This window comes from Caloenas nicobarica, chromosome 1 (assembly GCF_036013445.1).
Source record: "Caloenas nicobarica isolate bCalNic1 chromosome 1, bCalNic1.hap1, whole genome shotgun sequence".
NCBI lineage: Eukaryota > Metazoa > Chordata > Aves > Columbiformes > Columbidae > Caloenas > Caloenas nicobarica.
This window is the reverse complement of record NC_088245.1, coordinates 77,111,813-77,136,982: the sequence shown is the minus strand read 5'-3', so window position 1 is coordinate 77,136,982 and position 25,170 is coordinate 77,111,813. Positions and strand designations below refer to the sequence as shown.

The 25,170-nt window shown below is 40.2% G+C and overlaps 1 protein-coding gene across 1 annotated transcript in view; it reads right to left on the bottom strand.

Moving 5' to 3' along the window:
- The window catches only part of SCUBE1 (signal peptide, CUB domain and EGF like domain containing 1), a 204,472-nt gene that overhangs the window by 4,178 nt on the left and 175,124 nt on the right, over window positions 1–25,170 (bottom strand). The window contains exons 10-20 of the mRNA XM_065639776.1: window positions 20,197–20,313; window positions 18,179–18,301; window positions 14,995–15,114; window positions 13,313–13,405; window positions 11,662–11,778; window positions 9,278–9,436; window positions 8,008–8,211; window positions 6,444–6,605; window positions 3,136–3,303; window positions 2,094–2,255; window positions 669–866 (exon numbers count right to left, since the gene is read on the bottom strand). Of these exons, the coding sequence (XP_065495848.1) occupies window positions 669–866; window positions 2,094–2,255; window positions 3,136–3,303; window positions 6,444–6,605; window positions 8,008–8,211; window positions 9,278–9,436; window positions 11,662–11,778; window positions 13,313–13,405; window positions 14,995–15,114; window positions 18,179–18,301; window positions 20,197–20,313 (1,623 nt within the window). The remainder of the gene's footprint in view (window positions 1–668; window positions 867–2,093; window positions 2,256–3,135; window positions 3,304–6,443; window positions 6,606–8,007; window positions 8,212–9,277; window positions 9,437–11,661; window positions 11,779–13,312; window positions 13,406–14,994; window positions 15,115–18,178; window positions 18,302–20,196; window positions 20,314–25,170) is intronic.

The window sequence follows — 25,170 nt, the reverse complement described above, 5'->3', positions numbered from 1 at the left end:
AGCAAATAAAATACACTGTTTTAGCAAGTAAAATATGCTATTTTAAATAAAGCTCCATATAAACAATTGCCTTTCAGGTTTGGTTCTTCTTGGAAATCTAGCAACAGATCACCAGAAGCTGGATGCCTACATAGAACTGAAGGAGTGCACCTCATTGGTGTCTTAACTTCAGATGCTGTTGAATTAACTTCATAATCAAAGACACAACACAACCCCCACTCCATAAAAAACTGGGAAAACTTTGGATTTCTTGAGGGTGTTGGGTGTACCAGCTCGTGTCACCGCACAGATTTAGCAAAACTGCAGCATATATATACATGCAAAGGATAAGTGAGACCACAGTTTGTACAGGTGATGGGAGACAGCTCTCCCAATATAACTCAGCATAACTTTGTTGACTTCTAGAGTGGCAGCGATTTATCCCATGTGGTAACTGGGCCAGACAGAAGCCTGTTAACTGCTTTGTGATTCAGCCAGGACACCTGAATAGTTAATATCACTCTGTTAATTGCTATTGATACAGTGTTCTGTTTTAACTTGCTGTGCCAGTTCATTCAGGAATCCATTTAGAAACACTGGATAGATGAAGACGGTCATCCCTTCAATATGAACTTTCCACTCAGTCAGTTTGCAATAAATATTTATATAACACATGTCTGGCAACTTACCACTTTTTCTCATTACTAAAACATCACCGCATTCATCTTCAATTGGGAGAAATATCTCAGGTACTACGATGAGTATTCTCCTCTTTGGGGGTGGATTTATATTCCAAATGCATTCAACGTTAGCGGGGTAGTCTCCAGGATAGTTGGGCGATTCAATGTAGCCAGTATAATCCCCAAGTTCTCCTCCACAGTGCTGGTCTGTGGAGAAACATAAATTAGCATCTATGTTAGCTGATTAGCTAATCTGAGGTGTTTTTCTAGATCTGTCAAGAGCAAGTCTAAACTCCTCCTTGTGGCTTTAGAAATGCATACATTCTCCTCCAGCTGCCTCTTTGTTTAGCATGGAAAGCCTTTAGAGGAATACTTGATCCCCAGGGCTGCTCCAACTGATTTGCAAAACCTTAATCTACAGTGTATAAACTGATTCAATGCTTCATTCAGGCTGCTTTAACATTTGATTAAGAAATGAACACAGGTAAGTAAACATGATCCCATTTTGGAGGTATTCACACAGTGGTTACTGCTAAGACGATGCTGACATGCAGAAGATATTCTGGTTTAACTTCATTTGTTTTTTAACTGGATTTAGCTGAATGAGTGTGATGATTCTAATAGCCAACCTTATCTTGATTACAGATCTGCCTTGCTTTATCTTAGATTAAATGAAATAAAGAATGTCCACTGATGGATCAAGTTCTACTTCCTGAGCTTCCAAAACTCCTATTGAATTTGCCACAGAAGCCTGATTCAGTAACTTATTTAAGCTTGATCTCTCCAGGTCTACTCACTCACATTAAACTAGATATATGTTTAAATATTTTGCTTAATCCAAGCCTCAAAAATTATGCAAGATCAGAAATTGGTTTGAAAACAGGGAGTATCTAAAACAGCAGAGGGACAAGCATGGTTTTCTTTTATAGATAAATCATAAAACTCCTTCAAATTCCTTACAAACATCTAATTTGCTCAAATTTGCTCAAATTATATTAGAAATGATGAAGGGCTTCACAGACACATGGCACATAATCAGAATAAAACCTTCCAATAGACTTGCACATGAATAGTTATTTTAGATGACATTACCTAATTATTATAGAGCTGTTCTCTTAAATTAGCATGGTAGGGATGAAAAAAATTGCTTGCATAAAAGAATCAGCTGTTCATAAAGATAAAATAAAATTGCACTGGAATCCTTGGGGATATTTAAAATGGTAATTGAAGCTAGTGGGCTGAGTACTGCAAAAAAAGCCTATGAGAAGATTTGACCGTCATGAGTGATCACCTGGCCATTACAATATGCATGACCATATCTCCTAGTATTTTCTAATTATTATAAGATGGCAGTTACTCTGATAGAAGATAATGTGCTCAACTGATGCATGGAGGGATATGCTTCACTTCACAACTAATATAAGTGCAACTTACTTTTGCAGTGCGTAACATTAGTGGAGCCATCAAAATCTGTACTTGTGTTCCCAGGGCAGGTGATGCAGTAGTTTTGACCAAACTCAGGCTGGTATGTTCCCACAGGGCATCGAATACATCGGTGTGTTGTGGAGTTGTAGTAGTGTCCAGGAGAACAATGAACTGTAAGGTATGAGGTGTATTATCTTCAGAAAGTAGCAATCTTAGGTGCAGAAGTTCCCTCTACCCTGGACATACCTTGTGATCCCTGTTCTGCAATGTATTCATTAGGCCATAAAAGGCAAAAAAGACCCCAGCTCCCTGTATTTCCCATTACAAAGGACCTTCTAACTAGAATTATTTTCCAAAGACTGGAGCTAAACCCTTACGAACTAGTAACATGTGCCACATATATCTCTCACTGCATTTAATACAGTGGTTTCCAATGAGTCTGTAATAAGTGGAAGCTGATACACATCTGCCTCAACAATAAAAATGCCTTTCCCAATGGCAGGAAAGAGGTTTCCATTCATGTCTGTTTGGCAGGGCCAGTAACTAAACCAAAATGGATTTGGGCAGATTCCTTCTTCAGCATTTGCACTGGAAGTTGACATCATGGACCATGCAATGTGTTGCACACTTACAGTTTCTGCCTAGTCCGTTAATAATAAATCCTTAACTTCGTATAATTTTTGCAGTGTTTCGTTTTTTTAATCTGGTAAATAAAATACAGGACTTGAAGGCTAAAGCACTGTCTAATGTAAGTTTGTCTTATTTCTTGCCATGCAGTGGGGCTGGTTCACTACCAGTTGCAGCGCTGACTCTCTACCTGCCTGTGGTAAATTCCAAAAAAACCGTAAAGCCTGATCAGTCTCCACAACCTTGGGAGATCGTTCCTAGGTTACAAATTTCCTCACCATTTAATTTAATTTAATCACACACTGTGTTTCTACATGCAGTGACTACATTTGTTTTGGAGCCTTTCAAAGCCCCTTGGCAGTGAAGATTAAAAACAAAAGGGTAAGCAGCAGGAACAGGAATCATGGAACGGTTTTAAATTCACCTTTAGTTTCGCAGTCTTGAAAGGAAACAGCACCTTCATACTTGGTCACGAGCCCACCACCACATGGAAAGCAGAGGGTCCTTCCTGGTTCAGGCTGGTATGTACCAAGAGGACAGACTCTACAAGGTTTAAAGCCGTCTGAAGAATAGTGCCCTGGAGAACACTGCCCTAGAAATTGAAAATGATCATCTGTATTAGTGAGCCAACTTTTCTGGACGAAGTATAAAACCCACTAGTACTTAGCAATGCTTCCTTTAACTTAAACACATTACAGCGAGACAGCTGCAGATCAAATTCTTATCTCATCTTCTGATTTTGTATTGTTCCTGTAACTGCTTCCTAGCTTCCCAAAAACACCACCAGTAAATACACCTGGTTTCATAATAAGCTCTTTGCTATGTTTCTACTTTTTTTTTCCTTTTATTGCAAGGGCTCTATTAAGATGTTGTTTGAATACTTCGTACTTCCACCAAGTCTTTAATCTGAGAATTTCAAAGCCCTTTGTAGGAAAAAACGAACATTTGCACCAAATCTATGAAGGAAGTAATTTTTTAATTTTTTTTTTTTTTACATCATAGGTATGGAAACAGCAGATCATGGGATTTACCAGACTGGATGGGACCAGTCCAGCACCCTGTCTGTGAGAACAGCTGACACCAGCAGCTTTCCAGGTAGCTGTGACAACTCGTGCTTGTCAGAAGCTCTTCTGCCAGAAAAAGGTGATTTGTGTAAAGCAAAGCACTTTGTTAGTGAGTCTACTGACAGACACAGGGTAGTTTCAAAACTTGCTCTCCAGGCAGTTTCTGATAGGTGTTCGTTTGGCTTGGTTCTTGCTAGCTTGAGTACTGTACTCATCGACAACCTGCCTGAGAATCAGGATGTCAGGTTTTTCAAGATTATGGCGTTAATGCGTGTCTTCACACCACCCCAGCCTAGGAGACCAGCACTTGGAGATGTTAGGTGTTCCCTGAGGTTTTCTAATCCCAATACTTTGTAATTTAGCTTGCCCAAGAACTGAACAGCAGGCAGGAGCAACTGGCTTGAAAACCTGAAAGTTTTGAGAGCTCTAGGTGGGGTTGGGATCTCTTAAGAACCCTGAGACTTGCTTGGAAAAATTGGGCCTCCAGCATCTTAGATACATGGTGCTCAGGATGAACCAGAGATTCTGAGCACAAGCGAAGTTCTGTCCCCACAAAAGTCAAACCCCTATGGACAGCTGTGGGACCAGCATCTCTGGGATTTAGTTTTGCTGCCATCCCAGCTGGCTGGAATATGTCTGTACAAGCTGGCTGTTGTGACACAGACCTCTGAGAAATAGTATGACCGTTACTAATTTGAAGACAATTCTGCTATTGTTTTTGTAGCAAAACTGACCCACCTCATCTGGTCCAATTGGTCACTGGACTTTAACATTAAGGCAGTTCATGAAGAGTGGGATTTGGATCTGGATTTTAGCGTGAAAATTATGTACTTGTGAAGTGTGGCTTACAGACATCCTTTTAAAGAAGAGGTACAGTTGGGTGTTAATACTGCTAAATAACTGATGCTTGCAGCAGTAATGTGTCTCAGTCCTTACCAGTATGTAAGGATAAGCTAACTTGCTCCCTTCTTGACTTCTGCATTGAAATTGCCAAGAAAATTAATCTGAGGCGATTTCCCTGAGAAATGTCCCAAACGACTTGGTTTCCTAATTGTGTCTTGGCCTTGTACCTGCATGGATCGCATGCAACTTAAGTATCACAACATCTTATTTGCTTGCAGCTACAACATAAGAGTTCTATGCAGCAGGCACTTAAAATCTTGTTGTATGTGCCTCACCTGTCAGGGTGAGGATTTCAGTCATAGCTTATTTGTTACTACACAGGCATTACTGCTCCAGAAGATATGACGCGAAAATACTATTGATTACAGGTGGTGAGTGCATTTCTAACAAAATCTGTGTTCATCAGAATACACTGTTTCATCACACATGCTGACACATTTTATGAAGACATTTTGACAAAATCTTTGTCAGGGAGGTTTACAAAGTCCAAAGCATATTCCTTCTTGCCACAAAGAGGAAAGGGGAGAGTTGAGCAGAAAACCAGACTATTGTGATCTGACAACAAACATTTTGAGACAGATCCACTCTACAAAAATAATCAGAAGGGTTTCTTTTTGTTGTTGTGCAGAACAAAAATTCAAATATAAGCCTTGAAACAAAACAGTCTTTTTCCCCTAGTTGTTGTGCTGCTTAGGTCAGTATACTAAATTCAACCTTTATAAACTGAGATTTTTTATTATCTATTCTTGTTGGATTTTGGCTAAATACAAGTCAACATAACAAAGATGCACAAGCATCTCAAGGATTTTTCTGTGATAGTTCCTTCATACAGTAAATCAGCAAAATCTACTGTATATTTGGACTGGAGACACTAGAATTATTTTTTTATTCAGTGGACAGGGAAAACGCGACAGTTTCTCAAGTGTCATTCATTGTGTGCTCTCTTTAGATATCTATGAAGAAAGCGTTAATGTAAATCACACGGATGAGTTTTAAAGTTAGAACTTGTGTAGCAGATACGACAGATTTCTTTCAAAGTCAAACAATGTATCTGCTGTAAACTAGACTTTGCTTATGAAATAAGGTAAATAAAGTAATTAACTGTTGTGTCTTAAAACCTTATCTTGATCAAGTTACGGTAGAAGAATAAACAAAGAACTTCACAGCACTCTTCTGAAACCAGGTATTATCATAATTATAATCTAATTCATGTATCGTGAAGTTGAGTCAGAGATGCCACATCACTTGCCAATTCACTACAGTGAATTCAAGCAGCGTTGAAACTTGTAGTCATTAGCCCTGAGTCCAGGTTACAGATTCCTGCAGCATAACTACCTCAAAATGATGACTGCTGCCCATTAGGCCAGGTAAACTGCATCCCATGCAAAACATTAAATCAGCAAGTTCATTAGACTCACCAATACCAGTCGAAAGTAATCCATCCCTTTGGCTCACAATATACCTGACAAGTCCTTACAAGTCAAAGTATGTCCAGATTCCATACCTGACTTGAAGCAAAGTGCTTTGCTTGGCTTGCTCATTTCCATACCATAACTCACATTGCTGCAGCAGGTCTCATCTTCTTGTCGGCAATGTCAGCGGATGGAACAAGCCAAAACATTTTGTGTATTGCTTGTAAGTGCACAGAGATTTCTTCTGTTACCTTTACAAGACAGAAGTGTGGAAGGCTCTCCCCTCTTTTAGCCTCTATGCCTCACAGGCTGTGTGGCAACACCTAATCCTTTTATCATCAAATCAAACTTGCCTCCACATTCTGACACGTTCTGGGCGCCTGCTACTCCCTGTCCATCGTTACTTGGGCAAGGCTCACAGGTAAGTTGACCTTCTGTGTCTTGGTATGTTCCTGGTGAGCAAGGAATGCACTGATTATGCTCTCCGCTATAAAAGGTGCCCGTGCTGCAGGTAACTGAGAAAAGAAAAGGGGAATCTACATAAGGACTTCCATTTTGATCACAGCATTTGCCTTTATATCAAACATTTAGAAAAGATGGATCTCTTTGGCCCCAGTATTATAGTGGCATATGTTTTGCATATGTTAGTCCAGGATCCTCACCTGATGTAAACAGGCCAATCTCCATTGTGGTCTAGGTCAATTTACATCAGGGTGAGGTCCTTTTCCTACTGTTTAAGCCATTAAATGGCATTGTACTGCACTGAAGTGTCTACCAGACATATGTTGTTAATAAAGCTGATGCAGTCTTAAAAGAGTGTTTTGCAGTTTAATTAAGACAGTGGTGCATAACGTATGCGAAGTGATGTGAGGTTTTACTTTACACTAGGTGCATTTATTCGTTGGTTTTATGGAATACAACTGCAAAACGTCTGTTGCCTGAGATCAGTTTTAGAGATTTCTCTGAGGGCAATGTACCCTGTGTATTATGTTTCTTGACACTCAAGTACCCCAACTGGAAAGCATTTTAAGCATAGATATGAATCCACGTGCTTTTCTTGCTGCAACAAAGCATGTAACTACATTAAATGTTTTTCTCTGCTGGATATATGTACTTAAAATGTATGGGATTCTAGACACTAATAGCAACAGTCTTTCAATACTGTTTCTAAGTCACTGTTCCTGTATGATGAAAACAGCCTCATTAGAGGCAGCTATCAGGTCTGCACTTAGCTATTTCTTCTTGCTTGTAAATCACCTAGCGTCCAAAAGATGCTGGAAAAATAGATACGCTGATTTTGAAGAGATGACTCTAAGTGACTAGAAAGCTTGCAGTGCTGAGAGCTGCCCGTAAGAGGTTTGGATTAGCACCTTGCCCCCAGCAAAGCCTGATAACCTCTGAAAAGGCTTAAAGAAATTAGGTATTTTACATAAAGTTAACATAGAATTCTATAGTTTTTTTTTTTTTAATCGGATGTCTTGAGTGTTAAATATAAATATATCCATGGGTCATGGATTATTTGGTGGCGAGGAAAATAAGAGAGCTTATATGAAACTGAACACACAGCATCTAGGCAAACACCATTTTGTTGTTTTACAGAATTGTAATTATGTTTTCTTAAGATGCTGGGAGCAACTGGGAACTAATTGCCAACATTGCCTTGTGGCAGGCCTTGATACATACCAGCTGACAGCATGGGAATGTATGCATATATATGCTGCTTTTGTTTTCCTGCAATCATTTAATGAACTCCCTTGAAAGTCTTACGAACTGTCAGTGGTCCATGCACACACGCTGCATAATATTGATCTAAATCTTCTTTTATTTCATAGATTTGCTGCCCAGCCCAGAAGGGACAATTACATTTTGGATTCCTTGTTTTGGGGGATATAGCTGAGTAGAGTTGTTGGGACTTACCACATTTTCCCTCCTGCAGCACTTGCCCTGTACTGCACGCTTCATGCCCTTCAGTAGCTTTAGCTGGCTTCTGAGCCACTTCATATTCTGTCCCAGAAAACTGAATGTAAAATTGCTGTTTATTAATAGATTTCCTCAATGTTTTGATTGCAGTTTGCAGCTTCTGCTCCATCCTTTTCCGAACACAGTCAATGTTACAGGTGTCTAGATGGGAAATGATAAGAAAACTAGAAGCAATTGAGATTCATGTTTAAAAAGAGGTGCTTCACAAAAAGCTCAGCTTGCATCACACTACGACACCTCTGTTTGCTTCACTGCCTTCTCCATATAAATTGTAGAAGCAGCTCACTATATTCAAAATCAGGCCTTTTAAAGGGCTAAGACAGTACACTGAGGTCCATCGAACTGAGTTTCACAGCCTGTAATAAGTGCAGACTGAGTGTTGGTATCTTAACTCTAGCATTAAGAAATCTGGTTATACTGAATGCATGGGCAGATCGCTGCAGAAAGCATCAATCCCACTGTGTGGTATCTCCAGATATGCGTTCAGTCCACCACCACTAAGGTTGCTGAATTTTCTCTGCCTGTGCTTTACTGAGTTGATTAGGAATTCTTCCCACTTCCCTGACCAAAGTACCCAAGTGACATAAAGAAAGGTGCTTCCTGGCACAATTACTGTCTGAATCACTTGGCTACTGAGGTACTCCTTAGGGTTAAGAAACCTGCCTTCGAGGACTGACATGTTTAAAGAATTCAGCCCATGTTTTCTTTGGCTGGATTTTATAGCATAATATTGCATCTCATAAATAACTTGAAGCAATTCTCTTTCTTCCTGAAGTTTGTTATGAAAACATGAATTTTCCAAATGTGTGATAAAAATGTTTGATTCTCAGACTGAAGTTTCAGCAACTTGCATTTTGGAGGATATTTTTATCGTCATTGTTGCAGAACTTCTACATAATCCTTATATTCTCTGTGCATCAATTAGCACTTCTGCTGTTTAAAGAAATCAGACTAAATGGAAGTACATGATGTAACTCGAGGCTTTGAAGGGATTTTGCTGCTGGTTCAATCTATGTTCCTCTGGCTTAATTTCATACCTGACTCCTTTCAATTAAACCTCTGAAACTCTGAGTTTGGCAAGGCTCTTGAATGAGCCTTATGCTAAAAGGTTTGCACGGCAGCTTGATGAAACAGCATCGAAGAGATTCTAACAACACACTGAGGAACTGAATTCTGATTTATCTCCACAGACAGATCTTCCACAAACCTGAGACTTCTTCAGACTTCATCTCCACTTCAAACTCTGCAGTGATATGGGACACTTCTTTTGATGGTGACTTGCGGCCTCGGCGTTTTTTCTTGGAGGAATCACACTTGAGATTCACGAACGTCACTTGGCAGTTGTCTGTACAAGGGAATTGACCTCCTTTGCATAAGAGAAGCAACACAGAAAAGAAATCAAGTAGCAAAGCAGCAAGTGACAGGCTAATAAGCAATATCTCAGCTGGGTTATCATGAATGCAGTGACAGGCTTTATAACATTTCACATGTGTTGTTAAGACACCTCCTTCTCTGTGCAATTTTGGGTTTGCTCATTTTGCTAGTGAATGCAGGAGGCAAAAATACAGTGTGGTGGTGCTCAGCTGCACAGTGGTACCTCTAATGCCTATAATTGCCCGTCTCTTTTCTGCATAAGGATTAGCAAGCTGTTTGCAGAAATTAGTTAAGATCAGCAATATTAAATACAGTCATTTGATGGCTAAACAAAGCAAGAGAGTAAATTTTCATAAATTCCTAAGAGTGGCAGGCCTGGGTCTCTAGAAACTACCAGCTGGTATTCCGTCTCTTTCAGCAACGACAACCATCCAATATCAGAAGTTTTAAAAGCCTTTGATTGTGAGGTTATGAAAATACATTGGAAAGCTTTATCTGAGGGGAAATCATAGAATCATTTAGGCTGAAAACAACCCTTAAGATAATTGAGTCCAGCTGTTAACCTAACAGTACCAAGTCTGCCACTAAACCATGTCCCAAAGTGCCACATCTACACGCCTTTTAAACACCTCCAGGGATGGTGACTCCACCACTCCCCTGGGCAGCCTGTGCCAGTGCTTCACAACCCTTTCCAGGAAGGAATGTTTCCTAATATCATATCTGAACCTTCCCTGGTGCAACTTGAGGCCATTTCCTCTTGTCCTATCACAAGCCAGAGGAGCTGAATGCCTTTGTCACTTATGTGTAACCACTTAGGAGAAAGGCCACAATCCACTGGGACACAACCACATAAGCATCTTCTTCGTATATAAAGAAAACTATGTGAAAAACATCCTTTTTGTCATAGGAAACAGACCTTCCAGTTCAGGGAGAAATTTCTAGCACTCAAGCCACCAGAAGGATTTCATTCTAAGTGTGTGGTTGTATGATATAACCTTACTGTTAGATTCAGAATTTCAGATGACATAACACACACAAAGCAAAGCAAGCAAAGGACAAGGAAATGCATCCAAGAAACACATTCCTGTGACTTTAAAAGTTAGTCTTATAATCACTTCTTATTAAAAAAGGAGACAATATATAAGGACGAGGTAAGCATCTTGACAACTGAGATTGTTTAAAGCCAATACTTAGGAAATTAAAGAGGTAAATGTGTAGATTGCAGTGTAATGATAAAACATGAGTTCAAATTTTAAAAATAAAATCTTTAAACCATTAGCATTTTTTTAGGATAGCTATTTTTACTCTTCTCTGTTCAGGGCTCATCTATGACTCCTTACTCACTAGCAAAAGTGGTGGTAAAACAGATTCACAACAGAAGATGTATCAGCAGTAGATGTTTGCTGTAAGCTGCTAAGTTGCTTTGAGCACCAATATGAGCTGTTGCAATTATATCAATACTGTGTATTAAAATCCAGAAAATTTTGAGTTAAATGAACTTCAAATATTTTAAGCTGTGGAATTACACAGCAATAACACACAAACACTCTTTAATTGTCCCTCTCGTGATACCAAGGGGATGGAAGACAAGAAATAAATGTCATGAAGATCTGTTAAATATGTATCAGTTTCAAAATACATTTTTTTCAACTTTAAAAATTATGTTCAAAACTAATAATAATAAAACCCCATACCTAGTCATACCGAGTTTTAAAAACATTTGATTACCTTGATTCAGCCTGACACAAACTTTTCTTTTAATTTCAGATTTTTGGTAATTATATCTAAATCTTCTAAATATTTTTTCTAACGTCATTACTACTCACTCCAACAAACATCAGATTTTTATTACAACTTTCCTGCTTTGGGGTTGCCTTTGCTGCTGCAATGGAATACTAATCCAGTACAACGTAAATAAAAAATAGCTTTTGTTTTCCTTTATAAACCTCATTTGGGGAAACTAAACCAACCCAGACGGACATTGTTTCATGTAGCTTTGCATTGGTCATAGCTTTTTGTGTCGGGATATTTCTACCATTACCAATGCCAGCAAAAGGATCAGCTTAATTCCAAACTCATGTACTTTTGAATAAAGAGTTCTCAAAGCAACTGGTGACATTTCAGCACCCAAGGCACTGTGAAAATAAAATACGCAAATAAGCAAGCAAACAAACAAAAAAATAGAATGCTGTTTACATGTTAGAAGAAAACACATACCTAAACCAGCTTGCTTCCCAGAATCTTTTGTTTTTTCCTTGCTGCGAGGCCGTAAATGGCACTTTGCATCTTTAATTTTAAAACGAGCTTTCTGCTTGATTGGAGGGGCTAATGAATCTGTTGATGTAAAGTAAAAAGCTGTCATTTGGGACTGGGATGAAATGAAACTTATTTTTCAAAACAGACTCAAAGTCTTCTTGCGACACAGAAAAGAGACAGCCCAAGAGTTATACACCTCACACAAGACGATCCATTTTCACAGGTTCATTTTTTTACGTAAGCACTTTTAAGCCCATAAAGATCACTGAATTTGCTGGTATTGCACATGCTCTGCACATGCACTTCCCCTCCAGCAGGCCTGCACATCTTGGTGGAATTTGGGTCAATTTGTCTCTTACTATGAAAGGTTAATTCCTATTTTTTTTTTTTCTGACTCTCTGTCTGTGACTTCTCATGTTACTTGGCTGTAGTTCTGCCCTTGCTAATGCCAACCAGGAATAAGATTAATTTAGTGGAGCTACGCTGTGGGCAGTTGAAAACCATCCAAAGGAAACTTCTTTATTTGACTGCGATCTATGGCTTGCAAGCTTTATTCTTCGGCTTTAAATCCAAGCCAGTTACGCCTTGTGACTTTAAAGGCTGTTATACAGCCGTGCACTGCTTAGAAAATGTAGCTGCTGGCTGACTTCCTCACAAAATCCGTGGTGGATAAGGCTGGGCCTGGCCCATCACTGGCCAGCTGCTGGGGGTTGACCATGGGACCCGGAGCAGGTGGAGGGTGGTCACAGGTAAGTGCCGCAACATATGTCCCTCTTTCCCTGGGAGGGCCTTGCTGAGCCAGGACTACAGAGGTAGCCTGTCCCTGTGCTGCCAGCAGCCGCATCTGCTGCCGTGCTACCTCGCTCCACAGCACTGCACCTCCTAATGCATTCCAAATATATAAGAAATATGTGGTTAGAGAACTGGCAAATTGGAGACAAGTACAGCAGGTAACGATACATAAAGGGGGCTGATGCTTCCTGCTGCTGGATGCTGTTACAGCTGCTTCTAATTTTGCCAGACTTCAACCATTTTGACCTGAACTTTTTATGTTGAGTATCAGCTTTAAGATGTCCCTGCAAAAATAATCCAACCATTTCTGGCAACAAGATGAATGAAACACAGCATGTGCTTATAAAAGTCTCATAACCTTTTCACTGGGAATCCCCAGTAGAAGGATCTGTGCTCCTAAGGAAGGACATGACAGGTGAGGGCTGGGAACCACGGTACCCTTCTGCTACTGATGGGCCCCTCCAGCTCACTTCCAAGTCTGGGAAGAAATGCCATTTTTATATGCTTGATATTGCCTCTCTGAACTATGGAAAGTAAATAATTCTAGATATTTGTCCTTATGGAATATATGTCAAACCTCCAACGCTCCTGCACTGACCTACCAACACAATGCCGCACTGGAGAGCAATCAAGCATGCTCCAGCCCTCGAGGAGAGGCTGCAGAAAAGTGAGTGTGTGCATCATGAAATACAGGATACCTTAATTCTGGCCTCGTGTGACCCGAGAGCTGTGTGTCTTGCAGCTCCCAAATGGTCTGGGAGATGTCATCACCTACCTCCTAGATGTCACGTCACGGCCCGGCGAGCAGGAGGGCACCTACCTGTGCAGCTGGGCAGGGTTGCGTTGCGTTTCTGCTGGGCCTTGCCTTGCTGGACGGGAACGCCACAGCTCAGCGTGTAGCTGTTCTCCGAATCTGCGGGGCAGAGCGCAGGGTCAGCACATGCCCAACAGCCTCACAAAGCATCTGCTCCCCTCATCACCGCTAGCATTAATGTTCGGTGCTTGAACAAACTTATTAATACTGCTAAATAAGGAGACATTTAAAGTGCTGAACTTGGATTTTAAATGGCTGAAGTAGTTTGCCAAAGGCTACTGTTTCACAGTGTTGACTACCAGTTTTGTTTCTTTCATCACTGAAATGTTACATCTCATAAACAATTTGGCATGAGGTTAGCTCAAAACAATTCCATGATGCACAAGTATAAAATATTTTGTGCTTGTCCATGGCAGAGTCCTTGTGTTCTGATCATCCCTGTAATTTAAAAAATAAACCATGTACTTTAGTAATAATTTTAGCTTCAAGCTCTGCCAGAATTTATTGGCAGAAACAAAAAAATAACATACTTAGAACCATAACAAGGTTTACATACTGCACAGATAAAACTGTATATTGGTGCATGTAAATTAGATAAATGCATGGTTCCAGTAATCTCTGCTAAACTGAAAATAAAGTGTGAACAGCTCTACTGAAACAAATGCCAGGACTAACATGAAAAGTAGACACCCTGGTGGAAAATAATCCTGTGTCAGAACCAGAACATAAACTAAAAAAACCCAGCAACCCCCTGCCCCACCTGCCCCGCAAAACTGTGCAGATGAAAATTACCTGTGGCAAATTATAAAAAAACCAGGGAGTTTCTATAAATAACAATGCCGGCGTTTCTATAAGTCAGCTGTACTATTACAAACAAAATTTATGAAAAACCAGCAACTGCCAGCACTGTATAAAGAGAGGAGTTTTTTCGATACAGCCTCCTAAGACAGAGTTAGTTGTATCCATTCGGTATGAGACGGTAAGACAGTTTTAAAGCTGTTGCTAGGTCATCTCTTGCTCCACTGGCTGAGCTGATGGACGTTTTACGCTACCCTGGCTGGTGCGGGAGCTGGATCACGTGCTGTGGCAGCCGCAGTGTTAAATTGCCCAGCACATCCCACTCTACCTCTCCTGCCCCTGCCTCACATTGTACGCACTCAGGGGAACCCTCCTCTTTGGGACTCATTTCTAGTCCTGCTCAATCACACAATTACAGAGTATTTCAGGCCATGCTGCTGCATTCATCATTTTACGCAGGTTCTTGGCTGAGCACAGGTGACTCTACTGATATTGAAAAACATGTTCCTAAAAATTAGCAGAAATTCACTGAAATCAGCTGTTCATTTTTTCCCACACTTTTGACATAGCAATTCAATATATTAATTTTTTTCTTTTGGACCATCCTTGTTAAGGTAGATGTGTGCCTCAGGTTTTTGTTAGAATTTCTCCACTCCACCAACGACACCTCAAATTAAACAATGACGGGCCACACCTCTAATGTAACTGACAAACAGCTCCTCTTGTATTTAGTGATGTGCAGGTCTGGCCCAATTTAATCTATAATGATGTTTTTGCTCATTTACAGTTGTCCATAAGAAAAAACTGAATGCAAAATTATGAATACATTAGCAGAAAAAAAATAATCAAGTCACATTCTGGACTCAGGAGGACAAATACTTTGTACAAACCTGGAACAAAAAGAGTATTGTATGGGCATGACAGGAAGCAGCTCTCTATTCCTCCTGTCTTACTACACACTAGCTGAGCCTTGGGAGCTGGTTTGGCATTCGGGAGACATTTCACCACCTCTGAGGAGGAAAAAAAAAAAAAAAAAGAGAGAAATGAAAAAAAATCAGACACTGCTCAACCCAGAACCTTGTACATCCACTTGCATACAGTGGTGAGGAAAAGTCTAAGTGGCAACAAAGCAAAATCACAGGCTCAGATATTTCTGAAATAAGAGCATATTAGGGAGAGAACATCCGGATCTTGAGCTTGGACTTGAAAATGAAACTCCTTCACATTTTTTAGACCTAAACTCTAGATCTAGATAGTATCCCTTCTATCCTTCACTTTGGTGTTAGGAGATACAGACTGCCCTAGCTTATTGAACTATTTGGTATACTCCTTCTTACAGAACTTATTTAGAAACTGTTTATATAGAACTTGATTAGCACAACTCTGCATAAGTAAGGTACATTGTAGCTCATGTGATGGAAATATCCAGCTTCTCCTCTTGGCTTCGTGGCAGGATGAAGACTGAGTATCCTGCAGATCTCACAAGCTGCTCTTCGTATTTGGGTAAGGGACTGATTGTGTTTTAGCTGAAACTACATAAAGATGTTATGAATTGTTGGACCAGTCTCTGTACTTCACTCTGAGAGGATGGCAAGCCATTTATTTATTTACTTATGTCCATTTGTTTTAACTGGACATTTTTTGAGATTGAAGTGTTTACATCTTTCTGCACACAAACAATGAGGTTCATTCTTGGCAGCAGGAGCCATCGCTACCTGCACTGAGGCAGCCTCACTGCTTCCCTCCTTCCCCCCGAGATTTAATCTCTGCACTGAGTGCTGGCCAAGTGCAGCTGGGCACCACTTCAAGCAGGTATTTCACACTGCATCAGCTGGTTAAATCTAAACCAGGTGTCTGTAGAGCAGCTCTTGCTTCAGCTCTGTAAAAACACCTGTTCAGGTACAGATTCTTTTCCTCTGACTGTTCTTTGCTCTTTCTTCCAAACTTGCTCGCCTTATAGGATGGACTTGGCTGACTCTTGTTTTGCTCATGGCTGACTGTGCTACTGTGCAAATGTCATTTTTCCTACCCCTCAGCTCACCACTGAACCACACCAAAGTAAGGGGGAGATCAGAGCTGCAGTATCCGAGTCCAGTACAAAGTAGCCACACTGGTTTGGGTCCACCGGGGTCTGGAAAAAGCCTAGTAAAGCTGGGATGTTAAAGTGTGGTGGCTGGAATGAGCCTCGCCTGGCTTGGCTTGAGTGCAGAGCAAGGGTCCCAGGAGCTACCAGCTAGTTTGTATTCCTGGCCTCACTGCTCGTTAAATACAAGTCCCTTAAACGCACCTGATGTTCACATCTCAAAGATGGGAACAATCATCCTCCACTTACCTCCCTCCTAAGGCCTTTTATGTTGCTTTGGTGATGTTTTTAAAGAAATTATTTCTTTGGACTTAGGAGACAACAGAAGCACAAAGTGTCTTTGCTGAGCAAAAGAGGATTTTGTTACTGCAAATGTCTCCAAACCATGTGCCATTCAGGAGCATTAGGTATCATTCTCCTCCTCTTTATTGTGCTTTTATAACAATGTAGAATGCAGTTTCCTCTAAACAATGTTGGTAATAAAGGTAGGCGGTCAGCAGGGAGATGACACTCATTTTAAGCCTCATTAAATTAATCAAACAAAACAGTGTATATCAACAGAGAAGGGTGCTCTATTTTCCATCTTCCAGCTGAGTATTACAAATAATGAAGAGAAATTTACAACTAGGAAAATATTTTCAATACAGCTTCATATCATGGGAACAGCATACTTAGTAGGCTGACAGGGAATACAGCACAAAACTTCTGTGATCTAACTATATATCAGATCTCAAAAAATGTTAGTCCCTGCTGTCAAATTTACAAACTCCTTTCCAGAGGCCTACGTGGTACATTGCAAGGGAGACCTAGTAGATAACTGAAAAAACAGTTAACCATTTCTTACTCCTATAGTACCCAGTTCTCTATATAGCAGTGAAGGTAGTATGTGTAAAGGTAAGTGGGAAAAAAATGAGGTACTTAATTGTGGTTAGGAAGAAAGTCAGTGGCAAAGGCTGAAACCCAACCTGAGATACTCACCTCCCACCCCACCCCATCTTGGTTATGAAGTGCTTTCTGTACTGCTGTATCCAGGTAAGTGAAAAAAAGCTGTAATTGCATAATCATGCAAGAGGCCAGTGCAGTGCTCTCTACTCCAGACTACAGTGCTTTCCCTCAATATGTGCAGAAACTCCCTGGTGTAAGGTTCCCCCATTTCTTCTTCTGTCTCACTCCCAGTTAGGTATTAGACATTAGCCCCAAATGTATTTATGAGAAGTTATTTGTGGTCAAAAAAACTCCAACAACCCAGAAACAAAAACCCCCACAACCTAAATTTGACTATGAAAGACCTAAGGGATGCCGTTCCCCTTAAAACCATGAAAACAGAATTAAAATCTCACAGAAAATACTTTGAGTGGCTGTGGCCATGGCCAAGATTTGCTGTGCTTCAAATGAGAACCCAGGAAAAAAAAAGCCATTTACTTAAAGGATACTAAAATTCAGATTCGCCACAAAGTAAGTGGAACTAGCAGCAAATGCCATCATTCTAGTGGTCTCAGGATTTGTGCTCATTGCAATTAATAGTCCTAACACTGCTAGTGTCAACACTTTATATTGAGCAGGATACCTTTGGAGATAACTTGGAAAACTGAGGTATGGTGCTGCCAATGTAGACATTAACCTGAATACTTAAATTAGCCTTAGAGGGAGATGGACTTACAGCTGAGGTCACAGAGATGGACAATGGAGAAATAAAGGACAAAACTATAAAATACATAAAATAATAAGACTTAGATTTGTGTAAATGGAATTATAATTTTTTTAAAAAAAATCAACACAAAATCCAACATATTGCCCCTTCTCTAATCCACTTGCAGTTATATCCTGCCCACAGACCCCCATAAGATCAGGTGTTATCTGAGTTATAAAACGAACTTGGGGATCTGTATTGTGCAAATGCAGCATCCCTCAGACAAAACCATGGGCTTTTCCACCTCCTGGAGAACAGGGGCATCACCACAGTCATTCCTGAGTCAGTCTCTCACACTTACCAACGCAGTCCTTTTTATTCCAGTGCAGTTTCTTTCCCGGTGGACAGACACACTCATAGCTCCCCATTGTATTAAGACACCCATAGTCACAGCTACCATTGCTGATGCTGCATTCATCAATATCTGAAATGTAATTAAAGTTAAGAGTATTAACCATAGGTACGCATGTATACTGTGCATTAAGATACTACACGCATAAGTATACATTTGTACTATATCTATTTAAGTCTATATAAATACGTATAAATGCAGACAATATATCAAACAATTTTAGTGCATAGTGAGTGTTATTTGTCCTTAGACACATGTATACCTCCAACTGTTTCAAGGATTTATGCATACAATACAATTTACTTGCCAGGACTAGTTACAATGAAATTCTTGGAAGTACTCACAAGATACAAAACATACAAAGTCTCTGCAGCATCTGGACAATTATGTATATTGCATTATATGGAAAATTGTCAAAGGCATAAACATCTGTGAGATTAGATCACTTTTGCATAACAGGAAGATAAATTCTCCATTGCGATTCACAGAGTTTGCTTTTAGAAATTATTCAGATGAAGGAGGAAACTCTATGTTTGATAGAAACCTAGCAGCTGAAGTGTAGTCAGTCTTCTGCTCCTCAAATGAAAACGAAAGGTAAAAGCTTGCAAGAAGGCAAAGCAATTTCTGGATATTTTATCACTGATATTCCACATAAACTCTTCCAACTTTAGATCCATTAGAAAAGTATTCAGCCAATATGAGGCATTACCTTTTCAGTCGATGCAATCAGTATTTATATACTCAGGCGGAAATGGCCAATCTCTCATCCCTCTCCTCCCACCACCAGGACAGATGTTCATCCATCATGCTCAACAGGAGTTATGCTGCCACAATACTCCTCTGGATCATGCTCAGGCACATTTGGAACACTAGATGGCATAGGCCCAAATTGTCAAGTGGCACTAGCGAACCAACAGTTGCACACTGCTGCTCAAGACTAATTTACTAGTTTAGCCATAACCTAAAAGACCTTATTATGAGCCACAGCCTCGTTATTTTAGGCACTGAGCTACCCTCAACAAGTGGTTTCTGCCCTTTGAACACAGCTACCTGCCTGCTTGTTCAAACGGTAGCATTACTGTAATAGACTTTTCCAAGGCATGTAGGTTGTGCCATTTGACATAGGCACATATGAGCTAGAATGACACCAAGTCAACATGACTTACACTGAATTACTAATACTCTGGCTTAAAGGTAAGCCTCAAAACGTAACTGCGGAAGGAAAGTTGTCACCTAATGCGTTCCTAAGGGAGGTCTGGCCTTCAAGGCTCACAGGCTGAGTGTCTAACTCCCTTTCCAAATTGAGGCTGAGTCCAGGCTTGAGCTCCAGTTGCCATGTGCTTGGCACCACGTGAATCCATACAGTTTGCAGGAACACAGTCTGAGTTCAAGCCAGTTCTCCCCAGGCATCAGTTTTGGAGCACAGTGTCCCAATCTGAAGCTAGAGGGTGAGGTACACAATGCCTGTTCCACAAATTAAGAGTTGTTAAGGCCCAACACTGTTCTTGGTAATTCCTCTAACATACTTTGGCTGGGCTAAGTCTGACCCAGATCAGAACCTGGCCTGAATACATGGATTTTGTGTGTTTAAAGTTGGGGCTTTGTTTATAGTTTGATGCAAGCTTTACTTAGTTTGTATCTTGAAGAACTGGAATAATTAAATAGTTATATACTAACCATCTTTTAACTAAACAAAACCATTTAATTTTACATCTGTACTGAGGCTGCTAGGTACCACCACCAAAAGATGCAAGGACATTTTTATTTATGTTTGCCTCCTGGGAATGCTTCAGCAAATTTGAGATGCTGACATTTCAGTCACACCCAGCTCACGCTATTTTAGCATTATTTTAACTTCGTTGGTTTATCTTATTCAGTTTTACAATCTTCAGCTAACAAATGTGTGGCTCAGTAAACAGTTCACAAAGCAAACAAGCCAACAGGTAAGCAAAACTCAGATTCCAAACCTCCACAGTGCGTCAGTCCGTACAAGGTGTAGCCTTTATGGCAGAGACATTCAAAGCTTCCAGGGTAGTTGATGCAGGTGTGATCACAGGTCCTTTCAAAGGAACACTCATCTATATCTGAATTCATAGAAAAAGCAATAGGAAATTAGAATTCAGCTAAAGTGAATTGCTGGAATTTCGCACTCAGTTGCAATATCTTGTTACTGGTAAACTAGCAGACATCACCCCAGGTAACACTTGAAGAAAACATCAGCCTCATTCCTCTAATGCCTTATACAGAAAGGACTTGTAGGTACATGGAAAAAGGTAAGAAAAGATAATTTAAGAAAAAACATGAAGACCGTATTATGAATGTTCACCATTAGATGGCAACCTTTAACTTCTGATCAGATTTTCCCAGGAGGGCTGTGGGGGTATTAAGATTTTGGGGGGTTAGTGATACAATGGAAAAAAGTTTGGGGTTGAATCAAATCATTCCCTCTTTCATTGACCATTCCTTTGATATCTCACCCCCCAGGACATGGAATCACTTGCAGAATTCTGCTCTGCCTAAGCAAGACTGTACAGACAGATGCATAACTACCAAAGGGTAGGCAAAATATCGCCGGAGAATAAGCCAGTATCGGGAATGGATGTGCTGCACCTCAGACACAGGAAATCTTAATTCAAAGTCCACATTCTATTAACACCTAATTCAAGAAAATTTGACCTCTTCCCCTTTAAAAAGTCAGGCATCTCTAATTATCACTGCCCACTAATGTGAAACCCTTATTTACATAGTCTCTTCCATCCAGCAGCCTATGAAGAAAGCAATTAACAGCACATTGCTGATAGTACTAAGGTTTTGCTGAGCAGGGTGACATAAAGGGTTATTTGACAGCAGTCATCACAGAATGGATGTGCTGAAAACCATTACATTAAAGGTACTTTAAATAGCAATGTTTGCAAAATAACAGCACTTTTGAGTGAATTTTATCCTCAGACACTCGGTTTTCCTAGAATCCTCTTCAGTGATTAATTTCTTCTGTTAAAAGGTCAGAGAAATTAATTCAACGTCATTATTTAAGAGAGGTAATTTGAACAAAAATCACATTCCTCTAATATTTTGGAGATATAAATGAACGGAACAGTATAACAGTATTCCTTTAACAGTATAACAGTACTCCTTTAATAGCTTGCACACTTTCTAGAGTTGCTTATTAAGAACATAGCCTGAGCAGCACCATTGCTGTGTGACTTGGACTTTGATGTTGTACATGCTTAGAAAGACGTGGGTGCTTGAAAAAACATGGAAATTCACAAATACTTAAGGATGTGCTACCCAATTTCTGTATTCAAGGACTATTTATACACTTTGAAGTTTAATGAAACATTCTAGGTCTCATCGTGCTATTATAAGTGCAAATACTTAAAGAAATATAAAATTAAGATTTTGTGCATGTGTACAAAACCCCCAAATCTGTGTGAGAGTTCATGCACAAATTTAGAATGTTGTAAACAGCTATATTTTATACGATCTCCAACTTTAACTGTTTCAAAACATTCACACTAAAGAGAATTGACAATGTGGGAAGCAACTGTTTGGGCAAACGCATAACACAAAATGAAATACACACGATGACCAAAAATGTATGCATCTGTTTTTATGCGTGCATCACAATCACTTGTTCTTTCTACATCTATTTCATTTTGAATGCATTTTCTTATGCCTTTTAAAATATCATTATTTGAGTTCTGAAAGCAATTTCTTTTTAAGGTTTCCTTTATGGTCTTGGAAGTATGCAGTTTTTGAATACACACAAATAGCAAACTGGTTTAGTTTTCTTTAAGTAAATACATAAAGCAAAATCATTTGGGAATGAACACAGCAGTTACAGTTTTAAAGGATTTTTAATACATTAGAAGCCAAATCTGACATCATGGTTTCATTCATGTGTAACCTTGCTCACTATAAGGTATTGCAGGAAATTTACAAAAGCGGTTCATTTTCTGGCCTCTGACTTACCTTGGAAGGCTCTTTTTCAAAATAATTTCATATTTCTCAATAGTGATCTTACCGTGTACTAGTTTAGTCAATGGGGTTTACGCATTGCTTTCACACATGCTGCTTGGTGGTGTTACATACTACGGCTTAGGCCTTTGCAGGTTTTTCTTCACATTAAGAAGGGTGCATACCCCTCTTTGCCCGTGGAAACAACAGGCTGCCTAATAATTTGACCAGTCATCTGCTTGCCAACTAACAGGCACTCACAATGGACAAACGCATTTCTTTTACGTGCAATATCAGCTACTCATAAACTTATACTGCTTACACTGGCTGGCACAGACGCTGAAACAAACACTTTTATTATAACATAAAGGCTCGTATTAAAAGCTTTTTCACCCCTCATCCCACCTCCTGCTGCTATTCTCATAAATTCAACCTCTGCTGAATTCAGCATCTTGCCTTGGCTGAAGGAAGGCAGAAAGCCTCCACGCAGGTTTTTCCTCACCGAACCAGCAGCCCCTCGGCCCCTCTTCGGCTGCCTGGGGAGGGCACGGCCGGGCGCTGCCCCAGGGACCTGGCTCCCTGCAGTGCCTGCCGGCACAATCACCAGACCCCTGAGGAATTCACCACTGGTCATAGAAAAGGGAAAAATATGCACCACGTACTCTTCGCTAAAAGAAACCGCTGGTGTGATGGAGGATGCTGAAATCCTCTTGCACCTTTTTTTTTTTTTTTAAAAAAACCCTCTGAAATCTGTGTTCTGGGTTTTGTTATGACCTGGCTCCCAGAAACTTTGACTCTGGCCCTCACTCTTTTGTGGTGCTCCACAATACTTCTCCATATTTACCCTGAAAGGATGTGCTTATTTCCCACCACCCTCATGACACAGGTCTCCCTCGTAAGAGACTAAGGAACTGGGAGTTACACCTGGTATTCACCTTCCCAGCCCCAGGTTTCAAATCTGGCTTACCACACAACTGGGAATGAATGTGGGTACCGAAATCTTGTCTCCTCTGTCCAAATAACACTACACAATCTGGTATATCTACTGAAGAGAAGCCCAAACATACAAAAGCAGAGATGTGGCTGGTTACAGCTAGAGAACTGAGAGCAAATAATTTCTCTTTTGGTTTTGTGGTTAACCCCCATCTCCAAATACATGTACCCAAACCCACATACACACTCAAACACGTATACATTTTTGTATTGGGCTGTTCTGAATTCCCCCACTCCCACATACCAAAATAAATACTGAGAAATGAACTTTCTGTGTTTGTGGCACTCTTAAAATAATTTAAAGTTATTTAAATTAAGTTTTTGAACTGTTTTAACATGAAAAGTCAAAATGTTTTGTTTTTGAGGAACTGCAGTGGAGAACTTCAACTCGAAGTTGAAGTTTCTAGTCTATTTTTAGTTGAATGTGGCATGAATTCACAAATAGTCCAAGCTGTCTCAGAACATTTCAGATTTTCTAATGCACTTCTTTGACATCAAACACATTCTTTTTACTTTCACTTAGTCAAAAATTCATATCGCATTCACCACTGTGATCAGCATATGGGATTGTGTCATTTCAGCATATTAAGAGACATCTTCGGAGCTTAACTCTTTCAAGCTTACAGGAACTATGGGGCTAAATTCTTCTCTGCTAGTACATGATCAGTTCCCTGCCTCAGGCAGGTTTTATTTAGGATTACTAATGGTAGCATATAAATTCGAAGATGATCACTCTACTTCACAGCAGATGACCTAGTGGAAGCGCCGAGTTCAGAGGTTGGAACAGGTGACCTCCAGGGGTCTCTTCCAACCTCCATCACTGATTCACATGCGTGCTGGCAGTCCCAGCCCTCTCTTTATGGTGTCCTGTGCTGCCAAGAGCCCTCCTTCCAGCCACTGTTTCCAAGGCATCATCTCAGGCTGAATAATGTCCAACACCTCTTCCATCAATCTACGTTCTCATCTTCAAAGAGAATGTTTGAACAGTGGAAGCAGCCCTTTATTTTTGCCTAGAAGAGATTCAACTCTAAGAGATTGTTCGATGGTTTAGTAAAAGAGCAGGATTTCCCTATGTTTTGAGAGAAGCAATTGTTGCCAATGGTGGTCATGCTTGCTAATATTTGTTTGGCTCTGTTCCTATTATTTCAAGTCAGCACTTGGATTTTATTGTTGATTTTTCAATCATACTTAGCATTTATTTTAGTTCATGCTTTCACAAATTAAATGATCCCATAATGATCTTTATTTTTCCTGAATACAATGTTTGTTAGCGGGTATCAGTATTGGAAAGTAAAGTCTTCCATCTATCTCCAGAAGGGGAGCTACCAGAGATCGAATGTCTTCTAAGTTTTCTCACACAGATGTGTCTCAAATGTGACCTGAGGGAGTGGAGAGAAAGTGGCTCATTCCTCAGGCTCATTCAAGTCCCTGCCCTTTCCACTGGTGCTGCCAGTAGACTCCCAATTACAGTAGCAGCAATTGTTCTGGTGGTTTCTGTGATGTGGACACTGACTCACTTGTGGATGTAGAGTGCAGGGCACCAAGAAGCCACCACGCAGTAATAATGATTTTTTGCTAAGTCTGACACTGAGCTGGATTCCTACCAGCAGCTCTGAAGTGAAAAGCTCTTTTCTGTACTCTGTTTCCAGTCTGCAAACGCTGTCCCCTATATTCTGGATTGTCATTGCCTTCTTCCCTAAAATGAATTGCAGAATAATTAAAAGAAACTAGTGGTCAGGAAATCAAAGTGTAATGCAGGACATTTCCAAAAAGCGTTAGCATTGCAAGAAAGTAGCTCAACATTAAACATTTACAGGTGAGGCTGGCAAACAGCACTGTTTAAAGAGAGATGTTCTGAGGACTTGCAAACTGAACTAGAAACTGCTTGCCTCCTTGACAGAGAGTACACAGGCAAAATTCACTCGCACAGAGCTACACATGTGATTTAGGGGTTGTGGTTACAGAACTGAACAATTAAATGCCCATTTGGC